This window comes from Camelus dromedarius, chromosome 5 (assembly GCF_036321535.1).
Source record: "Camelus dromedarius isolate mCamDro1 chromosome 5, mCamDro1.pat, whole genome shotgun sequence".
Taxonomy (NCBI): Eukaryota; Metazoa; Chordata; class Mammalia; order Artiodactyla; family Camelidae; genus Camelus; species Camelus dromedarius.
This window is the reverse complement of record NC_087440.1, coordinates 80,610,735-80,631,102: the sequence shown is the minus strand read 5'-3', so window position 1 is coordinate 80,631,102 and position 20,368 is coordinate 80,610,735. Positions and strand designations below refer to the sequence as shown.

The window sequence follows — 20,368 nt, the reverse complement described above, 5'->3', positions numbered from 1 at the left end:
AGCTAGTGGGAGTATAAGCTCCCCCCAGGGAAATGCATCTGCAATTTCAAAGCCAATTACAGCTCCTTGTCTGCTGTATTTAAAACAAAACCCACTGAAAGCTCACAGCCCACGCCACGACTCTAGGTAAGTCTTTGTACTGCCATTTCCTACACTAGGTGCCAGGTGTCCACAGACTTGTTGAAAAGAGCCTGCAAGTGAAAGGGCAAAAAAGCAAACAAAAACTGACTCTGAAGGAAACCAACCAGTAAGGGTCAAAAATGAGGACAGATAAAATAAAAGACTGAAAATCAAAGCAGGAAGTTTATCATCCAACTAACAGAATTTTCAAAAGAGAACAATGAAAACTGAAAACAATGTTCTATTGAGACATGAACAACCTAGAGAAAAATCCTAAATATTTCCAGAGGAAAAAACCCTCGTATTTATAATGGAATAAGAATTAACTTCTTAGCATGAACATTAGAAGCCTCAAGATACCAAAGTCACACCTTCAACCTTTTGAGGATTAGAATTCTGTACCAAGTCAAAGTATCAATCAAATACTTTACATTTCTAAGCACTCAGAAAATTTATCTCCCAGATTTATTCTTAAGTTTCTTTATGACATGATGACAAAATGGAAGACTATATTGAAAAGATAAAGTGGGATCCAGGAAATGCAGAGCAAACTCAGGGAGGAGTAAATTCTGGAATGACAGCCTTGAAGGAGACCTAGAGAGCAATCAGTCAGATGAGCAGAAGAGGACAGAGGCTCTAGCAAGAAGGCACCTAAGAAAAAAGGGAAACCCAAAGATTTAACAGTATAAAATGACAGTCCTTCACACTATAATACAGGTAGGCAATGCAAGAAGAACAGGGGGGAAAAAGAAGAATCTAAGAAAAACAAAACGCTGTATACAAGGGGAAAAAAAAAAACTCTAGGGAACTCCTAAATGAAGAACTGTAGAAGCTGTAAACTCAGCCCTGAGAAATGTTTATAGAGTCTTAATGATGTAAATGCTGCATATTGGTTCTCAAATTTTACAGTCAACCTACAAAGCACGGTAATCATAACTAGATAAACAGAACAAAATGTAAATTCAATCTTCTTCAGCAATATAAAAGTAAAAATGACACAATTTAGAAGGTGGGTAGATGAGAAAAGATATCTAAGAAAGAAAGGACATAAATATCCTTATATTTGGGTAGTCAAAATATACTGAGATATAGCTAATCAAATAAGAAATAGGTATTTAGGTGTATTACTTAAAATTACAAAAGTAATCAATAGATGAAGTAAAAAATAGTGATTTTATTACACGGGTTTAGAGGCAAGGAAAAGTGTGTTAGATCCTGATTTATCACAGCAAGAAGTCAAAAGATACCATCTATAGTTGGTGAATTAAAAAACAATGGTGTAAGCATATTATTACAGACATGGAGACAATAAAAGAAAATCATAAACAGAAGCATTTAAAAGTGGTGGCCTCTGCAAGAACCAGTATGGAAAATAATGAAGCAAAGAATGATCTGTTCTGTTTTTCCAAATTTTCTACTGGGAGCATATATTCCATACTGTAAAATATTCTACTTTAAATATAAGATTTTATTCAACATATACCAAATAGAAAAAAATAAAAGGAAATCCACGCCTAGACACATCGTAGCAGAACTCCAGAACACCAAAGACAAAGGGAAGATCTTGAAAGCAGCCAGAAAAAGGACAGATCACCTACAAAGGAACAGTAGACAATTAGAAAAACAGAAGTCCACTCAACACTAGAAGACAGAAGACAATGGAATAATACAAACAGGGTGTGGAGAGGAAACAACTGTCGTTAACCTAGATTTGGGTTTGCAGCAAAACTACTGCAATTGAACAAAAGAAAAAATGTGCCTGTGGGTAAATAGCCTCTTGGGAAATTTACCACCAACAGACTTGTTCTAAAGAAGTTTCCAAAAATACTTAAGAATACTGGAAAATGATCATTCCCAAATAATATTCAAGAAATCTGAGAACAAAAAAATAAACATGGACGTAAATCTGAGCAAATACTGCCTGGATAAAATAATAAGAGTCAATTCAACCAGCTCTCACACACAAAAAAACTAAGTAACAACAACAAAAATAATAATGGTGCCAAAAAATAACAATAATAATAATGGCGCCCAAGTTATGCATTAAAAAAAAGACCAAAATGAAACTCTGGAAACAATGTAAAGTCAGAGAGAATAAAGACTGGAGCTAAGGTATTCTAAAGTCCATTTACAGTATGTGAATGAGGTCAGAGTATTAACTTTTGGAATGTTCAATTAAATTTGTGTGGTAAAATTTCAGTGGTAACCAGTAGGAAAAAAAAAAAAAAACCCAAAACAGAAAGAGTTTAAAGTAATTACAAAAAAAAAAAAAAAAAAAAAAAGTTGGGCAACCAACAATTATAACAGTAATAAAAAAAATCTTTAAAAAGGCAAAAAATGAAAGCAAGCAAGTACAAATCAAAGGTGACAGAAACTACTCCATCAATAATTCTCATAAATGTGAATGGCTTAAACTCTCCAATAAAAGGCAAGCTCAGATTGAATTTAAAAACAATAATCTAGCTTTATGATAGTTAAGAGATATACATGCCTTGAGCATAAGGACAGAGAAGACTGAAGACATATAAGGCAAATACTAACTAAATAGCTATATTAATATCAGACAAAACTGAGTTTAATATAAATGCATCATTTAGTAGAGAGAATGATAAAAATGAAAGGTTCAACTCATCAGAAAAATGTACCTTCCTGATTCAATTTAAATATATACGCACCTAGGTTAATAAACGAAACAAAATCTAACAGAAGTACAGAGAAATTAAGACAAATTTGTCATCCTGATAGGCAATTTCAAAACTCAATTACTAAGTCAAGCAGACCAAAAAAACTCAGCAAGGTCAAGATATGAACAACATTAACTGTAGAATTTTATCTACTAAATGCAAAATTCTCAATTCAACAATTAGAGTCCACTTTCTTCCAAAACACACGTGGAAGAGGTAAAAAATGATCATCTTAAGCCTCAACCATTTTCAAATATGTATTATATAGATCCATTATCTGACCACAATGCAACTAAGTCCACAGTATACAATTTAAACATGGGGGGTGGGGCAGTAATAGGTTTATTTATTTATTTTAATGGAGGTACTGGGGATTGAACCTAGGACCTTGATACCACTGAGCTATACCCTCCTCACACAGCATATAACTTAAAAAGATTTAAAGACAAAAAAACAAAACTTCCTATACTATAAATTAAAAGCATTTTCAAATAACTTATGGGTCAAAGACGAAATCATAATGGGAATTAAAGACAATTAGAATGATAATGAAAAAATTACACATCAAACCTTGTGACATGCAGCAAAAACGGCATGTCAAGAGAAATGTATAGCTTAAATGTTTACAAATGTTAAAAAAAGGCTAAAATAAGTAAGAAAAAATATAAATGGATCTATTAAAAATAAGAGCAGAAATCCATGAAATAGAAAACACATTAAAAAGATAATCAATAAAGCAAGAATTATTGTTGTGGTAAGTCTTTGAAAAAACTTGGAAAAGACTGGTGTCTCCTGGTGACAGATTATTCCAAGACAAAAAGAGAAAAAGCAAAATACTGTGAGGTGGCTAGCCTAGTAAAAATGCAGAGACCAGGAAGATGAGAAAACACTAGCAACAACTCATGCCAATTCACGTGCATATTTAGATTTTTAAAAATTTGTCACAAAGCTATAAAACAGTGAGCAAGCACACTGATCAATGACCGTGGGGTCACTTCGCACTTGCGAACAAATGAAACCAGTAAGAGTACTAGCAGTCCTCATCAGTACGGGCACTTGGTACCTTCTCAATTTTTTTTAACCTTTTACTTTAAAACAAAACAATGATATAGAAAACCACACAAAAGCAACAGCTTAATGAGTGTTTATAAGGCAAAACATCCTTACAACTACCAACCAGGTCAAGAAACTAGCACTATGTCAGCCACCTGACAAGACTCCCTCCATGTGCTCCATCCTAGTCGGTCCTTTCCAAAAGTAACCACTGCATGCCTTTTATAGTAAATCTAGTCTGTGGTCTTATCACACAGTGTATGTACTAGACACTAAAGCTTAACCTCACCCCTTTTATTCTTTTAATCTAGAATTCTCAGGCTGACCTACATAGTGCCCCAGACACCACGCTCCGCATGTTGCATAGTCATGCGCAGCAACCAACACGCTCCTCTGGCCTCTGCACTTCCTGCAAGCTGACTGCCGGATCAGAGGCTTGATCAATCCCATTCAAATCCTTTGGCAAGACTAAGACAGTGTTTTATTCTTTCATAGAGGAGGAACAAATGGCTGATTTTTACTTAAAAAAAAGGAAGTTTTAGGAGCCATTAATGACTATTTCCTAGATTCATTAATTTACTGTTAAGTTGGGGGGATCTACTCTATCATCTTGTTATTACGTATTACCTAGAATTTTAAGAGATGCTTCTTTCATCTACTATACCACAATAGGTGACAAACATTTTCTATTTCAAGTTGTGTGGGCTTTATGGTCTGTTGCAACTACTCAATTCTGCGGTTGTAGTACAAAAGCAGGCACACTCAATATATAAATGAACAGGCATGGCTTGGTTCCAGTAAAACTCCATTTACAACAACAGGGACTAACTCTTGTCCTATTTTGTTCCCCAGTGGCACCATCCCAGAAGAAAGCATAAATGCTCAATAACTATTTCTCTGGTTTTCAAAACAATGAATTAATATCTATTATCCTCCAAAAGGACCAATTAAAGGTTTACTTTTTAAAAATATCATCATGAAATCATAGATTCAAGCCAGTTTGATGGGGTTTAATCTATTGCAAATTCTTACCCTTGCTGAAGCTCAAATCCAGTTTCCAACTGCTTTTCAGAAACTGGTCCACTTAACTTTCCGTTAGTACCTACTGGCTGTTTTGAGGGTTTTCCTGTTCTCAGGTCCATCATTTATTGGAATTGCACATAACACTGACATGGCAAATTGCACACTACAGTCAAAGGCTTTTTTTAAAAAAAAAAAAAAAAAGAGAATGAAGAGACAAATGTAGGATGGAATCATAAGGCTTCGTGAAATAAGTAAATCTGAGATGACCCTGGAATAACTTAAAGGATACAGCTGAGGAATGAAAAAATACACTCCAGCATTAGGAAAGTATTAAATACAGTTTTGGTAGGTTTTTTGTTTTTTTTTTTAACCAGATCTCAACAGAAGAGGAAAAGAACAAACTAGAAGCTTTCCTGATGTGAATAAAAAGAACAGGCTGGAGGGCAGTAGAGAAGGGCTGGGGCCAGATAATGGAGCTGCCTAAAGGCCAGGCTGATGGCATCAGTCCTGGGCAATGCATAGCAGGGGAGACACTATAAAGGTTCTCATCTCACAAAGAGTCACATGATCAGAGTCACACTTTAGCCAGGAAGAGTCTGTGCAGGGGGTGGGGGGTGGGGTCTCTGAGAGAAAGGAAGCAGAAAGATCAGCTGGAAGTATGTCAGGTACAAGGCGACAGAGCAGTACCACTGGGACAATAAGGAAGATCTGGCAGGTCAAAGACAGGATACTCAGAGAGGGTAGATTTAAAGATAAGACTAAGTTCAAGAGAACGAAGGAATAGCGAAAGGATGAATGTAGGTATCTATGCATCTTTGAGTAGCTTTCCAAAGACTGGCAAAATACTGATAATTATTAAAGCTGAGTGACTGGGTCCATGGGAATTCATTGCACTGTTCTTTCCATTTTTGAGAACATTAAAAATTTCCCTAATAATAAGATTTTTTTAATTCTGAAAAGTGTAGGTATAGATTTCCCTTATGGTCCCTTTTTCTATTTTGGGGTCTACTGAGCACTTTTCTCATAGTATAACTAACATTTCATAAATACTCATTGGAAAATATTTAATGCCGAATGAAAACAGTGTAAGGATGAAATATCATTTAAATTATTACCTTGACTTTTCTCTGTGTTATCTCCTTTTGTTTCCTCTTCTTTAATAGGTGAATTTATTCTGGGGGTCCTGCTTTGCCCCTGGACCATTTCTGCAAGCAATTCTTCTTGAGAAGTTCGAGTTCTGGGAGCAACTGGAAGTGTCTGTTTCTGTGAGACTTTTATATAAAAAGCAAAAAAGATGAAAATCCAAATGCAGTAATATATCAAAACCCAACAGCGAGTGTCATATTAAATATAAATGCCCCCTTGGGTTTAGAACATAAAAGGAGTTAGAAACAGTTCACAAATACCTCATTTTTCCTTACACTATTCCCTGACATAGTTACCCATACATATGTAAACATCTATGGATTTTAAACTACATGGCATTAAAACATTGTAGCACACGTGTATTCATTTTTAACCGAATGCAGTTTGGGTTCTGCTTCATGATTCTATAACAATTTCAAATTGTAATTCAGACAACCTAGGTAAAGAATCTGAACGTTATTTCTCACAACTGTAAAAGCAGGAAGTTTCAAGATCACAGTAAATGTCTAAATTTCTCATTACTCTAAACATTCAATATTGCTGACGGACCAAACAAGGGAATGTAAATAGAGGAAATTATTATATCAAGTTGTTAGCCTTTGCCTGATAACCCTTACCCTATATGCCAAAATCTGTTTACGTTCAAGGTTAAATTAGGGATGAGAAGAAAGGGGACAGATGACTATTAGGCTCAAAAGTTGCGAGCAGTTTACTTCACTTAAGGAAGGGGTCACATAAGAGATGCAAAAGAGAACAGAAAAGCAGAACAATGCTATAAGAACAGTCATCAAATCCATAATAAAAATAAAATTTAAAAATTTAGAGTGGGTAACCATCATAGCTTATTAATAGAAAGTTCTGAACACTTGCTACAGCGCATGGGGCATAGAGGACAGAATTTAACGGCAATGTGGCACCCATGATTTGGTTTGTATTTCAGAATGAGCTTTATGGAAGATCAGATTACAGCTGACTCTTCTCCTTGTTTTAAAAACGTGTTAATACCTTTATATTCTTTCATAAAATAACAGTACTTCCACTAGCATTGGGACAGGAACATCACAAATAAGTCAATTCTTCATCATATTCCACTAATGAGTTCTATCAGAAGGAAAGAAACCAATCTATTTCTAAACTAGACAAATTTTTCTAATTTCAGCCTTTTAATATCTTCTAATTTTACTCCCTTTTATACAATATAAATTCATATCTAATGTTGACTCTAATACTACAAATATGAAAGTCTCATATTTATCAAAACTCCCTTTAAAATTTCCATATTTCACACACTACAAAAGAGTAAAAGGCATTACAATTCCTCAAAGAACTAAGTTCCACTGACAGTTGGGAAAGTTTCTCAAACTGGTCAAATCTTTTTTTTAAACAAACAAAAGGATTTATTTACAAAGATAATTTGAAATTCAGTAATATTCAAACAAAAAAAAAGAAATTCAGTAATTTTCAAGCCTTTAAAAACAATATGGAGAGAATTAGGCTCCTTAGTATTTTGTTTCCATTTATTTAATTGAAGTATATATATAGTCAGTTTACAATGTTGTGTCAATTTCTGGTGTACAGTATAATATTTCAGTCATACATATATTCATTTCCAGTCTTTTTCATTATAGGTTACAGCAAGATATTGAATATAGTTCCCTCAAATCTCTCTTTAATTATTCTTCTCTGAGCCTCACCTTGGTCCTGACGTTTGGCAGGCATCTTTATTTTTACAACACTTTGTGGAGCAATCATCTCTAACTTACTTAAGAGTTGTAGAAATCTCTTAATGTCAACATAATACATTTAAATTACCTGTAGAATAGTTAGTTGTTTTTGTGACAGATTCTTGAGCTTCAGATATAGCCTTCAAAATTAGATTCTTGTTAGCTTGTTTAGAAGGTGGAAGTGAAGGTCTAAAAAAATTAAGAAAAGTATTTTGATAAATTTTAGATTTGAGTTCTTTACAAGCTAGCCATCCATTTATACCTTCGTTGTATCCTTCTCTAGGTTTGGAACAGACTAGCTGTAGTTTTTAGGAAATGCCAACTGGATTGGAACCTTATAACTTTTTTTTAAAAAATGAATTTGGATCAACCTTCCTCCCACTCACATTACAATTTCTAGTATTTGCAATCTTCTCCAATTTTAGGCAATTTCTCTTTCATTAATGTTAAGTGTTTCTGAAAAACTGATGGAAAAGTCTTGTACGTGATTAAGTTTATATTTTCATGGTATCTTCTTCAAGAAACCCAGAAGACTCCACCAGGCAATAAAAGATCAATTTACAAACATATTCAGGTACCTCCGTTCAGGTTTTGCTGGCACAGACACACTGCTGGAGATGCTTCCTGTACGGGACCCACAATCATCATCTTCTTCCTCCTCTTCTCCATCATGATTGAGTTTTTTTACTTTAACAACTGAACTTACCACAGGCAACTTTCTCTTCCGGAAGTTTTCTTCCTGAAATAATATAAATTTACACTTACTTAGTTTCAAAAAATAACAAAGTTCTTTCACAGAATATTCTTTCTTTTATTTACTTATTTTTTTAACATTTTTTTTATTGAATTATAGTCAGTTTACAATGATGTGTCAATTTCCAGTGTAGAGCACAATTTTTAAGTTATACATGAACATACATATATTCATTGTCACATTCTTTTTCGCTGTGAGCTATGACATTCTTTCTTTTAAAGAAAAAGCCAGGCATATTAAGAATTTATGGGCTATTTCCCTAGTTTCTTATCAAAATACAACTAATATCCCTAATAGCCAACCCTTATCTAAAACAAAAACTAGTGCTTTACACTCATTTATAAACATTAGCATATTGCACTGCTAAGGAAACCAATAAAATAGTTACTCAATTGTTCACTAGCAACTGCCATGAAGGATCTAAAACTGATTTAAAACCTTCCCAAAATTTTAAGGTAAGGTTAAAGATATCTCAAATGTTAACTTCCGAGGAAAGTAAACAAGATGTAAACTATCTGTAAAAGCCAGTTGTGGAGAGGAAAAACTGACTGGTATATTATGTTGAATAGCAGAGAAATCAGTTTAAAATAAATTTGCAATGTGTTTACTTATTCCATATACAATTCAGTATTAAGAACTGCCAATTTTCAGCTTAGCAAGCCAGAATTTAAAAGTATATACAAACCTCAATACTCATCTTTTCTGAGTTGTTTCTGAAGAAGGGACTGTAAGTCTCCTCCAAGTTGTTAAGCACTTCTGGTTCACACAAACGTCCTGTTTCATATACCCGGCTATTCTGCATATCAAGTTGCTTGGCAGCATGAATACTGTTTTGCTGTTGTTGAAATTGCAACCTGTTTAAATGAGCACTACTTTCTGCATTTCGACTTGCAGGTGGTCGATAAATTTCAATAGAAGGGCGAGAAGAGCCATATGTAAGTGTCACTGTAGGTTTTTTCTGAGATAAGGGATTCTCCTGCACAAAATTGAGGTCTTCATCAATGAGATCATCTGGTTCTGGCTTAATATCAATCACATCTTCAGATGGTGCTGGCTCCCTCAAAGGTTTCACTGTCGACATTAGTCGGGTTGCAGCTCCATCATCGTAAGTTTGTCTATTAAAAAATGAAAACAAAAAGGATGTGTTATCAATTTAGAGCAATACCTTAAACTCTTCCAAGAATATTTACATAATCTTAATAAAAAAGTGTGGATAATCCTTTTAGATTTCTATTAAAAACTTCTCTGAAATTGTATTCTTTTTTTTAAGCTTTGACTACATTTTAGATAAAAGATAATCATACTTTGGTCTTATCCATTCATTGTTTTAATCCAAAAAATTGCTCAAGACCAACTCACTGTTTCCAAAAGATTCTGAAAACAGTAATTTAAAGATACATTAACTAGTATAAATGCCACATATACATACCCATCTACCTACAGGAGTCCACACAGGACTCTTACCTGACATTAGTGGCCTTCTGCTCCTGTGAACTTGTAGAAACTCTAGAATCTCTTTTTTCAGGTCTAGTGCTGGAAACTGCAAGAGGTGGCACCGCAGCTTCGTGCCTTCTCTCATCTCCCCGACTGAAACCACTCTTGCTTGAAGGCACGTTACTCTCAAAGATGTTGGTATCAGAAGACTTTAGACTGGAGGAATCTAGAAAGAAAAATACATGATCTTCTTAATCTTTTTTTATTACTCTAAACCTCCACTGCCTCCTCACCAGTTTAAAAGCAGTAAGTGTTCTTCCACATTTTTAATGCCTAAATGATTATTTCACACATAGTGATATAGTATTTTATCCAACTTACTGTTACTGGACTTTTTAAGTAATTTTCAGTTGTAAAATACTGAAACATCCTTGAAGCTATATTATTACACACATCTGTAATTATTTTCTTAGGATAAACTGCATGGTTTCCCTTCCTTTGGTTAAATTATCTTTGAATTATATTAAATTCGTTGCTCTTAATTTCACAAAAATTAGTTGCTTCCTTAAAAAGTTCAAATGAACTACTGTTTTCAAATTTATGGGTTTTTTCCTCAAAGCAGTATAAATGGCTTTAGAAACACAATCATATGCTAGAGCAAAATAAAAAATAAAAACCCAGACATGATTTCATGAAACTTACCAGTTGTTACAGAACGAAGTTTATCTAATACACCATGAAGCCTAAAAAAAAAAAAAAAAAAGTTAAAGATAATCAAGATTTAATTTCGGCTCAGGCAAGCACCTCTTGCCTGTGTGGCCTGCTGTTGCCTATAGCAGTGTAACTATTAAACTTTCCTAAACTTTACCCAAAAAAAAGATTTAATTTCAATCGTCCCTCTAAATTTGATGGCATTATAGCCCGAATCTTCAGATAAATATTGATATATAGTACCAAATAATATTTAATGGATAAATGGTATTAAACTTAAGTTCCACATTTTAAAAAAAGGCTTTAGATGAATACTGTAGAAGCCAATCAAAAATCACATTTTTCATCATTATTTTCAACATCTAGCCTCTGCAAAAAATAAGGGTAAGGCTATCATCTGACCATACAGCCTTGATCCACAAAAAATATCATTTTGTTTCATAAGGACTAAAGATTCAACGCAGTTTATGATAAAAGAACAAAATAGCACAAATTTATAATATAACATTATTACAATTGCTTTATGCACAGTTTAAATTTACTTTTAATCTATTTATATAGTTTCTGGAACAACTTAACTGTGAGAGGTGAGAAAACTTCAAAATAATCTCAAAATATACTATATCACTTCACTATTACTTTCAAAACTAATTCTGTAAACAAGTACAGGTCGCAACTTTGCTTACAATGTAACCTATTTCAGTAGTTACGTGCCAGGCAGATTTGCCTTATAATCCTTCCAGAAGGCCATGCCTCCTGAAGACACAAGAAATATCTCATAATAATGCTTCACCCAGGACCCAGTCACATGACACTGTCCCCAGGACACAATTATTGCAGGCCTCCAAAGAATCAGAATAGTCTGTGGCTGACAGATGTCAATGAACACTTAGGAAAGGGAAGTGCCAAAACAGACACCATCACTCGCATCAGTACATGTCAAAGAACTGAATTTATGGCAAGATGAGAGAGTTGAATTAATCTGATTTTAAATGCAAAACCATTTAGTAATCTGTTTATATAAAAAAATTTGTCAACTTATCTGAGAAAGGACCTACTAGCTCAATCTCCCATATTATATTAGTGGGACTCAAAGTTGACCCAGAAGTCCAGACATAAAAAATGTGCATGAAACAAAACAAGTACCTGGACTGCTGAAGGCTTTATTTAAAACAAAAAAAAAGAAAAGAAAAAGGGAGTACTCATGATAATGGTAATTTCCCCAGTCAAAAGCATCACGATCTTTTTTGGTAAATTCCAGGGACAAAGTGTAACAGGTGGGTTAGGTCACCCACGCTGCAGGAGCATATGTACCAAAACATTTAAGAAACAACCGCTGCACTCAATGTTCCTCAAAGCTGCGTAATATAAGCCCAGAGCTGTGTGGAATTTCAAGAAAGCTTCACAAGAGTTGTAAAGGACATAGTTGCTCCATCATCAGCTTGTGCTGTAATTGGTGGTTCCCAGTGAGGACCCTTATATGAGTACTTCCTGCTCTATTCTCAGCCACATCATTACCCTCCTCCAGCCTTCACTCTGCCTCATACCTGGTACCAGAATCTGGCCTGCCTTCTCAAACTGAATCTTACGCTTTTAGTCAGTATTCTCAACTAAAGGCGTGTGAGGTTTGAAAAAAGTCATTGCAAATTGTATTAATTTATGTTTGAACACAAAGTTGTCTATTTTAAAATTCCAAACTTTGAAAAGTTCCAAACGTTAAAAAAAATGATTTGAAATTTTGTCAAAAAAACTTGCTCCCTAAGTTAACTCACTGGAGAAAGCAATTCAGGAAGTTAACCCAGTCCAAAAAAACATCTGTAACTGGTTTTGGTGGAGAGAAAGGCAAAAGATGCTGAAGTTTAAAAAAGAAACATATTAACTACAATCAACACATACTAAGGACTTGCTATGGGCCAGGCACAGCTATAAGCGTATTACACTCATTTAATTCTCACGACCACTCTATAAAGGTGATTCACTATTCCCATTTTAAAGAAACCAAGGAAAGAGGCAGATCCAGGATTCAACCTTGGCAGTCTGGCTCCAGAGGCTGTGCTCTCAATGCTCACAACACTGAATCTGACTCTCCTGCCAGGAACCTCTTTTCCAACAGAACACCTACTCTTGATTTGTGCCAAACTTTGGTCTGAGGGGTAAATATTCAGAAACATACCATACGGTGAATCGAATTGTGTTGTTCCCTAGAAACAGGGACAGGTCCTCTGTCATTTGGTCCTGACTTTTCTTGTTGGCCACCATCACCATAATGTAATCAGGAAGTTCTTCATCTATTTAAAAGGAAAAGTATATAAAAAACTTTTTAAGCTTTCCTTAACATTTTCTTCTACTTAAAAGCTGACGTGCTAGAAAGTATAGACGTAGCTGTAAGAATATCTCAGCTCTACTGGAACTTGGTTGGACAAAAAGTAAAATTTTCTTTCTCTTTATTTCATAGGTATTTCAATTATTAGAAAGATGGGAATTAGGAAGAACTAATGAATATTTACACAACTAAATTCTCTAAATTACAGTACCACACCTGAGAATGTATTCACTTCCTTTAACCTTTTTAATATTGGTCAATAATTTTAGAGAAGCTTCTTCCAGAAAGCACAACAGACGTTTCCCAAAAATAATAACTGAATTTTGTTTAGTTTTGTGTGTCTGTTTTCAAAGTGATACTCATTTCCCAAGGAACACCTTTATTCATAGTAAAGGCAGATTTCAATTACTCAGGGTAACAAACCTGCAGCAACATCAAACAAATTAACACCACCCAAAAAGTCTGTATCATTTTGAAAACTTGATCTTAAGATTAAATAATTTCTAATCAAATCACTGTTTCATTCTTATATCCTCATAACACAGTGAATGAGGGTGAGGTCAACAATCAAAAACAACAAAAACAAAACTCTCCACAAGAAAAATACAAAAAAGGAAAGTCGTTTACCATGAATTCTAATTTCTACCAAAAAACTCCTTTAGATCCTTTTATACTGTAAATACTCATAACATTTCTATGAAGGCAAAAAAGTTCATTTCGGAAGTACTGTCAGACATTTGTTTCAAGAAATATCAAAAATCCAGTTCAAGAAAAACACAAATACATTGTAAAAGCCCAATCTATAAATGGAAATAAGAGAAATCAGAATATTTGATGGAAGCACGCAATCCAATGTGAGGAGATAAAAGCAAGGACAAGTAGCCAGCCATTTATTTTCTTTGTCAAGTATCAAAAGGCTCCCACTGCTTTCTGGCAATTTAAGTAAATAAGCCTGGTAGCTTCTTTATGTAAAGTGTTCCTACTATGGGCTGCCACTGGTAATCCAAGAAAGGGAAACAAAGTTGGAGCACTTTGGCAGTTTTGATAGTTTTTCTCCCTCATAATGTCTGTCAATCACGAGAACAGGCTGCGCTTTCTGACACTATGTATTAGTTTGTATTTTCTAAAATTTTACAAGATCGGTGGTTGTTCTGGTACAGGATAGGGACAGGGAAAGGAAGGGAGGGATACAAAGGAACCCCAGGAAAACCCAAAGGGAAACTTTGCGGAGTGAGGGATAATTCCTTAGCTTGATTATGGTGTATACATATCAAGACACAGCAAACCGTACACTTCAGGTGGAGTTTAATGTATACCAATTATATTTCAACAAAGCTGTTAGAAATTCATACATTGTTCTCTCAGTAGATACAAAATGAGAAATAATCTAATAAAAAATTAATGTGTTCATGATACACTCCTACAGAATTCTTATAGTTCTCAAGTTCATCTAAAAATCTATGTACTGAAAAAATAGTAAAGATGTTGAAGGTTTCTGCAAACTCATACTTCTAGAACGTGAATGAAAGACTGTTCTGAATTATATCTATCATTTCACTAAAGTACTCCATTTAAACACACAAATGAAACCTTATCAACTCAACAAAAAGTTGTTCACCTTTGAATCTCACCCAATGTCCTGAAAATAGATATTCAAATATTTACTAAAGGATTACTTCCATAACCTTAAAGGTTTCCAGGACTCTTTCCAGCACAAGGAAAGGGATTAGAAAGTCACTCTTTTCAGAAGGACAATGATGTATATATGCATACACAAATAATTTGGTAGCTAATTGTAAACAATATATACTTTCATTTCAAATAGAGTCTAGTGGTGACCCCTATTTAACCGCTTAATCTAAATTTATAAAAAAAAAAATTAAGTTTTCAGCTGGGCCACTCAGACACAACCAATATGAAGTCTCTGCCCTTGAGAAATTTCCAGTCGTAAAGCAGAGACAAACAAGCTGAGCAGCTGTGCTAAGACGTTAACAGCTGGGACACTAAGTTCTAGAGAAGTGACTCCTATCCTTTTGTTAGCTCATCAACTTTGTATTATGAAGTTACCGTAACAGAAACACCAAGGACCCAGAAGACCTGAGTTTCTGCATCTTAAACCTGCTGCTGACCTGATCTACTTAGCTAGCCCTCCCCAAACTTCACTTCTTCACTTGTAAAAGGAGTAAAGTACCTGCCATCCCCACTCTAGCATTGTATTCAGGAACAAACAGACTATACAAAAATATTTTGAAAATTATAAAATACATGGTACCTTTAGTACAATTACATTTCACACTGGACTACTTACAACCAGGTTTTTAATAGGCTCAAAATTCTTGGTTTGAGATTTTTGATAATTGATAGGAATCATCAATAAGATTTAATTTAAACTCAATTAATATGTGTTCATGCTTTCATGTGCTAGAATTAAGAAAGTTCTCATGGTAGGTTTTCTCTGCATTTCTTTGACCCAAAACAAGTTCTTGGCACAAAACAGGCATCCATGAAGTGTTGAATTAATTAAAGAATAAATCAATCCTGGTTCAGCTTCATCTTTAACTTCTGAGCCTCAATTTTCTTATCCATTTAAATCTTACAATTCTGACAAGTAATTTATAAAATGTACTCAGTATGTGGTAAATTAGCAATTCTCAAACAATTTCATCTCAGGCCCCCTTTACACTACTGAAAATTACTGATGATCCCAAACCTATTCATACTTGCCATACTAGAAATTAAAACTAAGCATTTTTAGACTCATTTAAAATGATATACCTATCATGTTAACAATAAATCTATGTTAACATAAGATTATTTTTATGGAAAAAATCTTGTTTTCCAAAATAAAATAAGTGCAAAAATGTTATATTTTTGTAAATCTCTTTAATATTTGGTTTAAAAGAAAACAGCTGAATTCCAGTTTCTACTTCTGCATTTAATCTGTCGTGCTATTGTTCTCAATGAAGAACGTGAAGAAAATCTGACCTCAGGTACGTAACTGAAAAAGGAGTATTTTAATAGCATTTTCAGATAATGTGGCTATTCTTCTGTATCAAAAACTCAACAAGTGGGAGTTTCTTAAAGATTAGCAACAATACAGAAACTAAAAATGTATCAATGACCTTTTTGTACTCTGCTACATGAAAAATCCATTGATCCATCCTGCAGAAACTTTTAATGGATATTTTATCCTTGTACAATTTTACAAAATCATGCATTGGTCATTTGAAAAACACTGGTTCACTGAGCTATACAAGCCACTGACAAACCACGTAACATTTTGTTATGCAATACAGAAGAATCATTTGCTGATATCACCACTGACTTCATCAGAAATCCTGAAGTATTGTAACGCTGTCAAGTTTACGAGGGAAGACAAAAATTTTCCAAAATTCTAATTTTCATTTGAAAGTTCAACCTCTGTCACTGGCAAAAAAAGTCTCAGTTCCTTTGCTCACTTCCAGGAAATGTCTGCCAAATACCCAAATGTATATAACTAGCTTGGCAGCCCATCTTAGAAGTTAAAAATGAAGTTCCAAAGGTGAGACGGGGGAGGATAAATTAGAAAGAAATGGGATTAAGAGATACAAACTACTATAAATAAAATAGGCAATAAGGATTTACTGTACAGCACAGGGAATTATATTCAGTATCTTATAATAACCTCCAACAGAATATAATCTGAAAAAAGTACACGTATATGTAACTCAAATCATTTTGTGTATGCCTAAAACTAACGCAATACCATAAATCAACCAAACCTCAACTTTAAAAAAGTTCCATGAAAAAGATGGCTAGTTCAGTTTTCAACTCAATCACATGAATCCTCTTCCTTAAGACAACCCATCACATTCAGTATGGCAGAAGTACTTTATGAGTAGTTCCTATTTCCTCACGTCACATATTAAAAAACTGTAATCAGGGCCAGGGGTTAAAAAATATTTCAATTTATGAATTACATTTGTAAGTGAAACTGGCCTCTCTTTTTTTTTTTTAACTGCAAGTGGAAGGGTGGTGAATATGATAATTTCTTGTAAACTTTGGTGTGAGGTATTGATTCAGGTTTTCACCCACCATTACTTTGGCACAATCCAAACGTCAGCACAGTGAAGATGGCAAATATCTGTCAGTATTAATATGAAAATGGTTTCGACTTCAGAGAACCTTGGGGTCTCCCACACCTGGAGAATCACTATCATTAAGTGGTAGCTATTATTTTTGTAAGAGGCACCAGCTTTGGAGCCAAACAGACCCAGGTCTCAATCCGTAAAACCTTGCTCAAGTCAATTATTCAAAGCCTCGGTTTCCTTTCCTGTACAACTGGGGCACACTACCACTTACCTTCTTCCAGTGGACTACTCGGGATTAGCATAACCAATGTATACACAACAGTGAAGAACAGTGCCTGGCCCAGAAGAAACATTCAAATTATAAATCATAAGAGAATAAGAAGAAAAAGGACACATTACTGCCCGGAGATAAGAAAGGGACAGAAAAAAAAAAAAAAGAGAGACAGACAGAGATCTGAAAACAAAACTCACTGAACCATGACAGAGGCAAATGCCACAATGCATCAAACATTCATATGCAAAATACTAATTCTAAAAAATGAAAATCAAGAAGGAAAGGGAATAGGAAAAAAAAGAAAAAAATCAGACAAATGTTAAGGAAAATATGATAAAGCCTCAAAAAAGCTAAACAATTTCAAAACACCCTATTAGAATGGGATTTCGGGGGGAAAAAATACAAAGCTTTCAGTGAAGACGGAAAGAAAAGAAGTAACCTGGGAGTTATCAGATTTGAATGCAGAAGGGCGTCTCTCCCAAGTCAAAGGTACGATGGGAAAAAATGCATTCACTAACATTCCGTTCGCTGCAAACTCTAAAGTCCATTAGGCTAACAACAAAAAACTTACCCACATAAGCTCCTAATTCTTGCAATTTCCCCTTAATGGCACTCTGAGGGAAAAAAGACAAACGTGCATGAGAAAGGCGGCCCTTGGAAAACAGACCGACTGCAGCGCAGAGGCAACTTCGCGAGTGCGCGCACCTCCGGCCCCTCGGCGCTCGGGTGGGGGCGGGGAGGCTCCGCGGCCCCCTCCCCGGGCCCCTCACCCGCGGCGCCCCCTCCAGCTCGCCGCGCGGCTCTCGCCAGGACCCCCACGCCTCCCTCCGTTTCCCGGCCGCTCCTTCCTCAGCCGCGACTGCGCCCAGGCCCGAGGCGGCCTGGCGTAGGAGGCCCCGCTCGCCGGCCCCGCGGCCCTTCAGGAGCGCCCGGCGACCAGCAGGCCGCGGTGTCCAGGCCGGGCCCACCACCCCCGTTACTCCTGACAACCGCGCGCCCGCCCGCCCGCCGAGGCCCGGCTTCCCGCCCCCGCCCGACGCTGGCCTCACCCGGATCTTGCGGCTGATCTCGGTGCCGATCTCCATGGCTCCGGGGCGGGCGGCCGGCTCAGCACTGCGCAGCGTTCCGCTTACTGGTAGCCGGACGCCGGCTCCCAGCCCGCAGCCTCGCCGCCACCGCCACCGCCGCTCCCGGCCGCGCGCTCTGCGTGACCCGCCCCCACCGGCCCGGCGTGCCGGGGCGAGCCAAGTCCAGCGCGCTTGCGCCTGCGCCTGCGCCTGCGCCTGCGCGCACTTGGGCTCGCGGAGCCTGCCCTCTAGCGACCTCTGCTGGCGGCGAGGAGAGCAGCGGCGTGCGGACGACCTCGGCTTTTCTTCGCCTCTACAGGCACCTGGGGAGCCGTTCATTCTTCGCTTTCCTCGCCCACACTCTCCTATGGAGAATAAATATGAATTAAATGTGCAGCTAAAAGATCCCTGGCTTTGATGTGAGATCTGAATTCTGATCGAACCTTCACTTAGTGGGATATTGGTCTAGATACCCAAAGTATTCAGTTTTCTTATCTGTAAAGTAGAGGCTGCCTCCTAGCGGTTGCATTATAATTGCACTTGGAGGGAAAATGGACTATCCGGTGCAGCAGAACCGATCCATCTTAGTCATTTCCTTGACTCTTCAACTACCCTGGTTCTCCTGTGACTGGTTCTACCTCCCTTCTCCCAGGCCCATCCGTGACCTTTAACCAGAATCTAATCCTCATCCTCCTGCTCCTCTCTCTCTCCTTTGGAGAACTCTTTCATTCTCAGGACTTCAACTCTCACCTCCATGAAAGTAACTGAATTTTCCATCAGCCCTGAATTCTCACCTAAACCCCATTCCCAAATTCCAGATAACTACAGGCATTTGTATTTTCTCCAAATTCAGTACATCAAAACTGAAGTCTTTATCGTCTTCCCCCTCCGCCACTCAAATTGGTTTCTGCTCCTGACGTCCTCGTTTCTATCAATGGCACCTTAATTCTCCCTGTTTCTGATCATAAATCCTTAGAATCAGAGTAAGCATAGAGAAAGATCTCCCCTCTCCCCATATCTGCTAATTCCTGAAGTACTCTTCATTGGTTATTAATTACTGCATAACAAATGACCACACACTTAGCAACTTAAAACACACACATACGTCAACTTGTGGTTTCTGTGGATCAGGAATCTGAGCGCACAGATTAGCTAGGTCCTCTGCTCAGGGTCTCATAAGGCTGCAGTTGAGGTGTCAGGCAGGCTGTGTTCTCATCTGGAGGCTTGTCTGAGGAAGAAGCCACTTTCAAGCTCATTCAGGTTGGTTTGTTTGTTTTGTTTTGGAGGGAGGTAATTAGGTTTATTTATTTATTATTTTTTAGTGGAGGTACTGGGAATTGAACCCAGGACCTCCTGCACGCTAAGCACACACTCTACCACTGAGCTATACCCTCCCCTTCTCAAGCTCATTTAGATTTTAAGCAGAATTAATCTCCCTGATGCTTGCTGAGTGAGATCCCTACCTTTTTTCCTGGCTATTGTCTGGAGACCACTCTCAGGTCATAGATGTTGCCCACAGTTCCTTGCCAGGGGCTTCTCCAATAGGGCTGCTCAATAAATCAAGCCCTGGAGAAGAGTGTCAGCTCAGGGAAGGTCCAGTCCTTCTTTTTTAAGGACTTTCATTTGATTAAGTCAGGGCCACCTAGGTCTGACCCCGAAATCAACTGATTTAGGGTCTTAGTTACATCGGCAAAATCCCTAACCTTTGCCACATCCATTAGCTGCAAGCAAGTCACGTGCTGCCTACATACAAGGGGAGGGGATTACAAAAGGTGTGAACAGCAGGGGCAGGAATCTTAGGGCTGGCCACCTACGGTCTGTCTGCCACACGGCCCTTCATCTCATATAGTCCTTTTTTCCTTCTGAGTTCCCACAGCATGTTTGTGGGAGCTACTAGTATAACATAATATCCTTTCTGTGATGTTTATTTCATTTGTGTGTGTGAGTGTGTATGTGTGTCTGTTTGTCCTCTCTAACAAAATTAT

General features: G+C 36.8%; 1 protein-coding gene across 5 annotated transcripts in view; it reads right to left on the bottom strand.

Annotated features, from left to right (window-relative positions):
* Positions 1 to 18,549, bottom strand: part of ZC3H14 (zinc finger CCCH-type containing 14) — a 38,026-nt gene extending 19,477 nt beyond the window's left edge. Inside the window, exons 1-9 of one of the 5 annotated variants that reach the window (XM_064486177.1) lie at positions 18,366 to 18,549; positions 17,888 to 17,930; positions 12,823 to 12,937; positions 10,641 to 10,681; positions 9,969 to 10,164; positions 9,190 to 9,619; positions 8,329 to 8,489; positions 7,839 to 7,939; positions 5,996 to 6,151 (exon numbers count right to left, since the gene is read on the bottom strand). In XM_064486177.1, coding sequence (XP_064342247.1) covers positions 5,996 to 6,151; positions 7,839 to 7,939; positions 8,329 to 8,489; positions 9,190 to 9,619; positions 9,969 to 10,164; positions 10,641 to 10,681; positions 12,823 to 12,937; positions 17,888 to 17,930; positions 18,366 to 18,401 — 1,279 coding nt within the window. In that variant the 5' untranslated portion in view covers positions 18,402 to 18,549. The remainder of the gene's footprint in view (positions 1 to 5,995; positions 6,152 to 7,838; positions 7,940 to 8,328; positions 8,490 to 9,189; positions 9,620 to 9,968; positions 10,165 to 10,640; positions 10,682 to 12,822; positions 12,938 to 17,887; positions 17,931 to 18,365) is intronic. The other 4 variants (XM_031454162.2, XM_031454161.2, XM_031454165.2 and 1 more) reach the window with 4 other exon arrangements.
* Between the last annotated feature and the right edge of the window lie 1,819 nt (positions 18,550 to 20,368).